Raw genomic sequence first — 10,985 nt, forward strand, 5'->3', positions numbered from 1 at the left:
AGAAAAATAAATACAGAAGAATTTCTGAGATTCTTGATATCTTGTATTACAAGATACCAGCTCTTTCGGAAATCTAATGATTGATCTGTACCACCAAGTACACTCTAAATCAGCATTTTATAAGAAGCTACATAGTCATAGCCTCTGATTCCTAAACCAGCAATAACAACTAAATGTACCATGGCAAAACCAGATTTGCAATAAGTAAAGCTACGCACAGGGAAAATGACTAATTCTTAACAGAAGAATCATATATTATTAATATGTAATGTTTGGCAACATCTCCATAAATGATCAAAACATTGATGATATGTTTTGTGACATTATTTCAAACAGGCTTAGCCCATTTGTTAAACTCTCTCTACCATAAAACCTGCTTAAATTACTGTTTACATGTGTGGAGACAAAGCAAAACAACAGTATTGGGAAACCGGCTATTTCCTTTTGATTAACAACCAATTTCTAACTTATTTATAGTACAAGGTTTTTAATCACCCGTTTCGTAATTCATCTGTTTAATTCTAAGAAGGAAGAACGAGTTCTTCTATGTGACAGTAGAGATCCTGCCTCTATCTTAGCAGTTTAATATACGAATGGCGCTATATACATAGATATATGTGCCATATTCACAAAGCTTGCCCTTTAAATAACTTGTATTGGATTAAGAATACATTGCTTTATGGTCTCACTATATTTATTCTCTGAACTGCATCTATAGGCACAATGTATGACAACAAAATCAAAATGTGAGCAAAATGTATAAGGCTGGTTCCATTCCATGCCTTCTCCTGGTTATTTTGCCTGTTTGTACATGAAATAGTGGTCCTTAAAGCTAGACAGCCAACCTTTTCATTTTCATATGACTGAACTCCTTTTAAAACTGAAGATGCAAGAAGAGAATAAACAACATTACAACACTTTCAAATTGAGTGTGATCCAGTGGACAGGGGCACAGGAATGGAAGTTGGAGAGTCGGGGTTCTGTTCCTGACTCTGCCATTGACCAACTTTGTGATCTTGGCCAAGCCACTTCACCTTTCTGTGACTCTGTTTCCGCACCTGTAAAATGGGATAACAATACTTTCCTTTCTTTGTTAAGCACTTTGAGGTCTAAACGTGGAAAGTGCTAAATATTATTAAATTGGAATTCAGAGCTGTACTCTTGTTAACCTCTGCTAATTTTGTTAGTCTGTAATACAATCTCAAATCCAGTCCTGTAGTAAAACAACATTTATTAATACACCCCTCAGTTGTCATGATTATTATTCTGTATTGCTAATAGTCCTTGTCATTTATAGTAAACCTGCAGCTTGTACAGAAGTAATGGTATTGCTTGAAGCAATAGGTAAGAACATAAGAATGGCCATACTGGGTTAGATCAATGGTCCATCTAGCTCAGTATCCTGTCCTTCAACAACGGCCAGTGCCAGAGGCTTTAGAGGGAAGGAACAGAAGAGGGCAGTTATCAAGTGATCCATCCCCTGTCGTCCAGTCCTAGCTTCTGGTAGTCAAAGGTTTAAGGACATCCAGAATATGGGGATGTGTCTCTGATCATCTTGGCAAATAGCTGTTGATTGAGCTATCCTTCATGAACTTACCTAGATAATTCCTTTCTGAATCCAGGTATCCTTTTGGTCTTCACAACATCCCCTGGTAACAAGTTCCAAACACTGACTCTGCTTTGTGTGAAGAACTTCCTTCTGTTTGTTTTAAACCTGCTGCCTATTAATTTAATTCGGTGACCCCTGGTTCTTGTCTTATGAAAAGGAGTAAATAACACTTCCTTATTCACTTTTTCTCCACACCACTCATGATTTTATAGACCTCTATCATAGCCTCCTTAGTCTTATCTTTTTTTTGTCTAAGATGAACAGTCCCAATCTCTATAATCTCTCCTCATATGGAATTTGTTCCATACCCTTACTCATTGTTGTTACCCTTTTCTATACCTCTTCCAATTCTAATATATCTTTTTTTGAGACGGGGTGAACAGAACTGCACACGCTATTCAAGGTGTGGGCATACCATGGATATATATAATGGCATTATGATATTTTCTGTCTTATCCATCCCTTTCCTAATGGTTCCTAACATTCTGTTAGCTTTTTTGACAGCCACTGCACACTGAGTAGACGTTTTCAGAGACCTGTCCAAAATGACTCCAAGATCTCTTTCTTGACTGGTAATGGCTAATTTAGACCCTATCATTTTGTACATAAAGTTGGACCTTTTCTCTTATCCCATGACTGCTTACTTTGCATAAGAGCCTTTGATGTGGGGACCTTGTCAAAGGCTTTCTGAGTCCAAGTACGCTACATCAGCTGGATCACCCTTGTCCACATGCTTGTTGACATCCCCAAAGAATTCTAATATAGCTGATAGAAACTATAGTAAAGAACGGAATTATCAATTTTTCTAGTACTGAAGTTAGGCTTACTGGTCTGTAATTGCCAAGATTGTTTCTGTAGCCTTTTTTAAAAATTGGCGTTACATTAGCTATCCTCCAATCATCTGATACAGAGGCTGACTGAAGCAGTGGGTTACATACCACAGTTAGTAGTCCTACAATTTCATATTTAACCTCTATTCATACTTCAATCTGGAAAAGTTCGTCAGGTGTGGAAATGTCTTGGAAAGCTTACAATAATCCTTTGAGGTATTTTCAAAAATATATATAAATACTAAATCAAATACCCAGTTCAGATTCATTGGAGACACCACAAAATTGTCTAGGATTAACTGTTATTTATAAAAATTAACTATTTTTATCAACACTTAAGAGTTTTCCCTTCTTCTTGGGCAGTTCAAGGTTCGTTAAACACTACTTGAGACATTTCCCCTCCCCACACACACACACACACACACTAGACCTAATTAAAAGAATGAGTGCAGAGAAGAAGGTAGATCCATGATGTGAAGCTCCAACAGAAGCCTGATACAGAGCAAAAAGATAAATAGAAAGGCCTACAACCTGTACCTTATGCCAAAGTAAACCAAACTAATCCCTGGATCTCTAAGGCCACGTCTACACTACCCGCCGAATCGGCGAGTAGTGATCTATCTATCGGGGATCGATTTAGCGCATCTAGTATAGACGTGATAAATCGATCCCCGATCGCTCTGCCGTCGACTCCGGAACTCCACCACAGCGAGAGGCGGAAGCGCAGTTGATGGAGGAGCAGCGGCCATCGATCCCATGCCGCGAGGACGCGAAGTAAATGATTCTAAGTCGATCTAAGATATGTCGACTTCAGCTAAGCTATTCTCGTAGCTGAAGTTGCGTATTTTAGATCGATTCCCCCCCCCCCCCAGTCTAGACCAGACCTAGATGTATACATACAAATAAAGTCACTAACATGAAAAATACTTTAATGATATAGAAGTAAAGTTAATGAGTCAGTTCAAACTTTCAGCTGGTAAAACAATATTAGTAAACCTGCTTATTTCAAAGTTAAAATGTCAAGTAACAACGTATTATCAACAAAGACCTGTGTTACAGAGAAATAATTACAAAACTTATTATAAATAGAAATCCATGGTTAGATAAGTTAAAATGGACCATTCCTTTTATTGAACTCCATATGGCTCCAACCCTGAAGCCCTTATTTTCATGTGGAGTCCTGACTTCAACAGGAACTATGTAGGCATAAGGACCCACACATACCAGTGCCCTTTCAGGATTGGGAGGGTCTATAAAATTATGCATAGGAAGGGAGGGAGGTTACTCATGGAGTTCCTCTAAACTCAGATTGGGAACCAATATTTAATATTTGCATTAACAACCATGAAACAAAAGGTAGGAGTGTGCTAACTGCTGAAACAGAAATTGACTGAGGACACAAAGTTGGAATGCATCATCTACACAGAGGGGGATCAGAATATTATAGAAGATTTGGTTAACCTAAAGGACTGAAGTAATAGAAATGAGATTAAATTTTAATAGTACAAAGTGCAAGGTCATCCACTTAGAGACTAATAACAAGAATTTATGCTATAAGTTCAGGACTCATCAGCAGGAAATGACAGAGGAGTGGAAAGTACTGGGTGTATTAGTCTATCATAAAAGAACTATGAGCCACCAATGTGATGCAGCTGTTAAAAAAATAAATAAAAAGCAAATGCGTTCCTAGGATGTAACAGGGAAGGTAATTCCAGCAGAGATAGGGAAATACTAATGCCATTGTACAAGGCACTAGTAAGACCAAGCATAATTCTGGTCACCCATGTTCAAGAAAGATGAATTCAAACTGGAACAGGTACAGAGAGAAGGGCGTTAGGATGATCAGGGGAATCGGACAGACTATCTTATGAGCTTGGCTTGTTTGGCATAGCAAAACGAAGGCTGAGGGGAGATACGACTGCTCTCTATAAATACCTTGGTGGGAGGGAGGGTATAAAATACCAGGGAGGGAAAAATGCTATTTAACCTCAAGGACAATGTTGGCAAAAGAACAAACGAGTATTAACTGGTCATGAATAAATTTAGGCTGGAAATTAGAAGGCTTCTACATCAGAGGAGTCAGGTATTAGCAGGAGTGTTCTAAGCAAAATCCCAGAAGAAATTCTTCCACTTTACTCAGCATTGATAAAGCCTCAACTGGAGCCCTATGTCAAGTTCTGGGCACCACATTTAGGAAAAGATGTGGACAAACTGGAGAAAGACCAGAGGAGCGCAACAAAAATGATTAATGGACTAGAAAATACAGGGAAAGATTTTCAAAATTGGGTTTGTTTAGTCTGGAGAAAAGAAGACTGGAGGGGGACATGACAACAGTCTTCAAGTACATAAAAGGTTGTTATAAAGAAGAGGGTGATAAATTGTTCTCCTTAAGCACTGAGACCAGGACAAGAAGCAATGGGCTTAAACTGAAGCAAGAGACATTTTGTTTAGACATTAGGAAAAACTTTCTACCTATAAGGGTAGTTAAGAACTGGCACAAATTACCTAGGGAGGTTGTAAAAAGAAAAGGAGTACTTGTGGCACCTTAGAGACTAACCAGTTTATTTGAGCATGAGCTTTCGTGAGCTACAGCTCACTTCATCGGATGCATAGCATATCGTGGAAACTGCAGAAGACATTATATACACACAGAGACCATGAAACAAAACTTCCTCCCACCCCACTCTCCTGCTGGTAACAGCTTATCTAAAGTGATCATCAAGTAGGGCCATTTCCAGCACAAATCCAGGTTTTCTCACCCTTCCCCCCCCACACACACACATACAAACTCAGTCTCCTGCTGGTAATAGCCCATCCCTCTTTGAAACCTCTCTTTATAATGCGCATGATAATCAAGGTGGGTCATTTCCAGCACTAATCCAGGTTTTCTCACCCCCCCCCACCCCCCTCCAAAAACCACACACACAAACTCACTCTCCTGCTGGCAATAGCTCATCTTACAATGTGCACAGCAATAATCCAAGTTTAACCAGAACGTCTTGGGGGGGGGGTTGTAGGAAAAAAACAAGGGGAGATAGGCTACCTTGCATAATGACTTAGCCACTCCCAGTCTCTATTCAAGCCCAAATTAATAGTATCCAATTTGCAAATGAATTCCAATTCAGCAGTTTCTCGCTGGAGTCTGGATTTGAAGTTTTTTTGCTTTAAGATAGCGACCCTCATGTCTGTGATTGCGTGACCAGAGAGATTGAAGTGTTCTCCGACTGGTTTATGAATGTTATAATTCTTGACATCTGATTTGTGTCCATTTATTCTTTTACGTAGAGACTGTCCAGTTTGACCAATGTACATGGCAGAGGGGCATTGCTGGCACATGATGGCATATATCACATTGGTGGATGTGCAGGTGAACGAGCCTCTGATAGTGTGGCTGATGTTGTTAGGCCCTGTGATGGTGTCCCCTGAATAGATATGTGGGCACAGTTGGCAAAGGGCTTTGTTGCAAGGATAGGTTCCTGGGTTAGTGGTTCTGTTGTGTGGTATGTGGTTGTTGGTGAGTATTCGCTTCAGGTTGGGGGGCTGTCTGTAGGCAAGGACTGGCCTTTCTCCCAAGATTTGTGAGAGTGTTGGGTCATCCTTCAGGATAGGTTGTAGATCCTTAATAATGCGTTGGAGGGGTTTTAGTTGGGGGCTGAAGGTGACGGCTAGTGGCGTTCTGTTATTTTCTTTGTTAGGCCTGTCCTGTAGTAGGTGACTTCTGGGAACTCTTCTGGCTCTATCAATCTGTTTCTTCACTTCCGCAGGTGGGTATTGTAGTTGTAAGAATACAGACTAACACGGCTGTTACTCTGAAACCTAGGGAGGTTGTGGAATCTCTGTCATTGAAGGTTATTAAGAAAAGATTAGACAAACCACTGAAAGCAATGGTCTAGATCAGTGATTCCCAAACTTGGGACACCGCTTGTTCAGGGAAAGCCCCTGGCGGGCCAGGCCAGTTTGTTTACCTGCCACGTCCACAGGTTCAGCCGATTGGCAGCGAACCGCGGCCAGTGGGAGCCACGATCGGCCGAACCTGCGGATGCGGCATGTAAACAAACCGGCCGGGACCACCAGAGTCTTTCCCTGAACGAGCAGCATCCAAAGTTTGGGAAACACTGATCTAGATCAGTGGTTTTCAACCAGGGGTCCACACTATGTCTAGGATTTCCAAAGGAGTTCATACCTTAAAATTTTGTAGCCGTCCACAAATGAAAAAAGGTTGAAAACCACTCGCCTAGATCAGGGGTTCTCAAACTTCATTGTACCACGACCCCTTCTGACAACAGAAATTACTTCACAACTCCAGGAGTGGGGACCGAAGCCTGAGCCCGTCCGAGCCCCACCGCTCTGGGCAGGGGGGCCAAAGCTGACGTTCAAGGGCTTCAGCCCCAGGTACGGGGCCTGCAACCTGAGCCCTGCCACCCAGGGCTGAAGCCCTCAGGCTTTGGCTGCGGCCCTGGGCCCCAGCAAGTCTAAGCCAGCCCTGGCGACGCCATTCAAAAGGAGTCACGACCACAGTTTGAGAATCGCTGGTCTAGATAATACTTAGTTCCGCCCAGTGCAAGGGACTGGACTAGATGATCTATCGAGGTCCGTTCCAGTCCCACATTTCTATGATTATGGAACAGCGTTCCAATAGGAGTAATGGGGGAAAACAACCTAATTAGTTTTAGGGTGGATCTTGATAAATCTATGAATGGGATTATATGATGGAGTTGCCTGTGATAGCAAGGGACTGGATTTGATGACCCAACAGGTCGCTTCCAGTCCTGTATTCTATGCCCTCTCTCTGTAGGATGCTCCTTTTATATCTCCGAGTCTCTGTGTTTACGAGCAACCAAATATGTAAATTTAACATAAATTATAATATATATCAAGATTTTCAAAACTACATGCCTACATTTAGATTTTTAATTCCATATTTGAACACTAAAGTCAAATGTCACTGGAAGTTGCTTGGCATTCAACTAAATATGGATTTATTAGCCTAATTTCACGCACCCAGTTTTGAAAATCTTGGTAATAAATCCCTATGTAATTATAGGTGGAGCTGGTAGAGTTGCCTTTGCTTAAGGTTACCCAATATACTTCCTTGCCCTTGTGTCCCACCCTGATCCAAAGTGGTGGGACCTGCTGCCACATGAGGAGAGGGATGAACCCCACTGGGCCAACCTGTACTCCATTCTGGTCCCCAGGGCCCATGGATACCAGTTGGTGGCTCACTCATGGAGCCGCGAGCACAGGTGTGTACCTGGTGCAGTTCACAAACTCCCCCGACACCTCTCCTTTCTGGAGTGAGAGGGAGACCCTGGTGTACCTCTACGTAGAGTGCATCAGCCCTCTTCTGGCTCCTCCAGAACTTTTAATTGAGGTTCTGGCAGCACTTTTCCCCTGTATCTCCTCATTTACACACATCCCATCAGTTGCCCCACAAAGTCACAGGACCTCCTCGTCAACCTCCTCCTGACACCATCCTACATGGCCATCCATCACTCCAGGATGATGAAGCTGCATCAAGAGCTCTGAGACTGTGGAGTCTCTTTCCATTCCCTTGTTAAGTCATGCCTCCAAGCAAAGTTACTCTGGATGGTGTCCACTGACTCCTTAGACAGGCTTAGAGGAGTCATGGGCTCTGTCAGGGGTTCTCTGCTTGGTGTCCCTTTCCAGTTCCCTGATATTTAACTTCTTACCTCCATCCCATCCCTGATTTTTTCATTTCTTGTCCCTAGAATTTGTTTGTGGCCTGGGTTTAATGGCAGTGCAGAGCCTTTAGCTTCGGGAGGGTTTAGGTTCACCATCTCCCAACAACCACAACTGGCACACACACCTTTCAGCTGGATTCCCAATTTTTAACGTTTAACATTTAACCTTCACTCCAGTGTCTGTTTTTTCATGTATTGTCCCCAGTATTCAATTGGCAGCCTGAGTCCAATGGCTCCTCTCACTTGGTGGAGGGGATGGGCATCCAGCAGGCCTAGACCCCGCATGCCCTCGTCCCCACAAATAGCATACACCTTTCCGCTTCTGCAGCAACTGAGGCAAGGATCTTACAGACTCATTCACCACACAACCCTCATTAATTCCCAAAGTACCAACTATACATTGAATAAGGCACTGTGGAAAAAATAGTATATGGTCATAGTTAAACATTGTATCATAGTGCACATGCACAAGGGGACAAATTAAGGTTGCAAAGGCGGTCTTAATTCTGGTATTTCCTAACTCTTGAGCAATGGTCTTTGAGCTCTTGGTTTTTTTATGTAATAAATATCTAATACACAATGTCATGAGTCCTTCAGAACAGCTGGAAGCTGTTCAAACAAGTGTATGCCATAAAATAACCCATTTAGCCTTAGGAAATTAACTCTAGCAAATCTTTTAGAAGGCCACACATCATTAACACATGTTTTTGTGGTGAATTTCTGTCAATGGAGTAACTGAGAATTAAAGTTATGGAATGATTTTCACCTTTTGGGGCTTTTTAAAAAGTATTCACTATTCAAACTTCTTTTCAGTTAACCAAATGTTAATTAAAGTACATAACCTCTCTATTTCAGAGTAATTAGCAGTGAGCATGTTTAGATAACCACTCTCTGAACAGCACGTTCCCAGGCAGGATTTACCTCCTACTGCTGGGCTTTAGACAAAGCATTTCAAACATTATTGACAAGTGCCTGGGTAACCCTAATGAAAACAACACAGCCTGTGCTTACCTTTATCCCCTGCTGCTGGGTGGTTAGGGTCAACTTGGATTCATCCAGAAGCAAAACCTCACAATAAAATTCCTCCGGGACAGCACAGAAACAACCCATCACTGCTTTGATGTCTGGCTGAAACGGGAACGAGAGATAAAGGCGACCCCAAGCTCCAGAAGGGGGAGAAGCTGCGCGTTTAATTAATGCCACCGCTAATGAACAAGAAATGTATTCAGCTCAGCAGTCCCAGGAGATGCAGGCGTGCAGGTACTTCTTGGATCTTGGAAAGCTGAGTATCCAGTTGCTATAAAGATGGTGAGCTAAACACTAAACAACAACTCCTCCCTGGGCATCCTGCAAAAGTCTTCAGCAAGGCCGGGGAGTTGGAAGCTCCTTCCGCTGCCCTGTGGGAAAGAAAAATCACGTCGCAATGGGCCAGGAGAGCGCAGTCCCTACCCAGGTCCCACCTGCCAAGGTACAGCAGAGGGTCAGTCTCCGCCCTGTTCTTTAAACCCCTGTGCACATGGGCTGTGTTAGCACCCACTGTGCTCCGTGCCTGTTCTCACCGTGCCTCCGGGTTAATCATTTGCCACATTCCCACTCCCACCCCATTTCGGAGGCTGCTCTTTTGTCCAGAACGAGAGCACAGCAAGGCAGGGGAGAGCCACAGACCCACCCCCGCCTTACAGGGGAGGCAGAGACAAGGGGGCGAGTTACCTAGGCGGAAAGGAGAGCCGCGGGCTGGCAGCGCATGTCGCGGGGCCATGTGCAGAAGTACCCCGCTTCTCCGCCCGGCCCAGCCGCTTCTCCTCGCCTTCCTGCCCCTCCTCCTACTGAGCAGAGCGGAGCGCGCCCCTGCGGCGCCACCGCAAGGCTGCTGCTGCTCCCCCGCGCCCTGGGCGCCGCACGTGCGGGCTCGCTGCCGCTAGGATGGGCGGCGGGGGCTTCGGGGCGCCCTTCGCGCAGCAGCTCTGTCCTTAGAGCTCCCTCAGCCCGCCCCCCCTGCGAACTCCCCAGGGCCAGAGAGCGCCTCACACGCCGGGCGGGCGCGGGGCTGGGACCCGACGGGGCGCGGCTCCACCTGCCCCCAGCAGCTGCCCGCACTCGGATTCCGAAAAGCCCAAGTGGCGCAGGAAGGGCCGGGGGGCGCCGCGGCCGCCTCTGCCCGCGCCTGCCGGGGCGGTGACTTGCCCTGCTCTCCTCGGCTCCCGTCCCAACAGCAGCATGTCCCGGTGGCTGGAGCCGCCGCCGCCTCAGCCCTCCAGCAGCATCGCGGGGGCTGCCGCCAGGGAGCAACGAGCGCGCAGCCACGTTGTGGCCGGACCTGCGGCTCTCCCGGGCCGGCCCCTGGCCGCAGCTCAGCTGTGTCCGTCTCCAGGGGCGATGGTGGCGGCCGGGGCCAGCAAGGCAGCAGGGCGGCTGCTCGAGCTCCTGCGCTACGGCCGCAGCTTCTCCTCCCTCCGCCCGGCTGCTCCGGTCGCCTGTCCCGGCCCTAGCAGCGCCAGGCGCTGAGGCAGCAGTGACCCCTGCTGGGCCAGCGCCTCACGCGCCGGGCTCCCGGGGCTGCCGCCGCCGGCCCGCGTGCAGGTGCGGCAGAGCTCGCCCGGCCCCTGCCTGCGGGCAACGCGCACCGGGACAGCACTCGGGCTGCAATTGCACAGCTGGTCCGCAGCGGCTTTGCAAAACCAGCCCGAGGGATGGTCCTTTGGGGCCGTGAGGAGGGACCCTAGATTGCCTCCGTCCTGGGTAAATCGGTAGTGGACGGGGCAGGGTGGGTTTAACCTCGCAAAACTTCCACAGGGTTCAGATCCCAGTGTTGGTGCTGTTGGAGGGGGGTGAATAAAAGCTACC

The 10,985-nt window shown here is 45.8% G+C and overlaps 1 protein-coding gene across 2 annotated transcripts in view; it reads right to left on the minus strand.

The window, feature by feature from the left end:
• Positions 1 to 10,617, minus strand: part of EPB41L4A (erythrocyte membrane protein band 4.1 like 4A) — a 212,415-nt gene extending 201,798 nt beyond the window's left edge. The window contains exons 1-2 of one of the 2 annotated variants that reach the window (XM_043547061.1): positions 10,326 to 10,617; positions 9,153 to 9,538 (exon numbers count right to left, since the gene is read on the minus strand). In XM_043547061.1, coding sequence (XP_043402996.1) covers positions 9,153 to 9,251 — 99 coding nt within the window. In that variant the 5' untranslated portion in view covers positions 9,252 to 9,538; positions 10,326 to 10,617. Of the gene's footprint in view, positions 1 to 9,152; positions 9,539 to 9,851; positions 10,049 to 10,325 lie in introns of those variants that run through there. The other variant, XM_037901537.2, reaches the window with a different exon arrangement.
• Positions 10,618 to 10,985: the final 368 nt, after the last annotated feature.

The sequence above is a fragment of the Chelonia mydas genome, chromosome 5 (genome assembly GCF_015237465.2).
Source record: "Chelonia mydas isolate rCheMyd1 chromosome 5, rCheMyd1.pri.v2, whole genome shotgun sequence".
NCBI classification, from domain to species: domain Eukaryota; kingdom Metazoa; phylum Chordata; order Testudines; family Cheloniidae; genus Chelonia; species Chelonia mydas.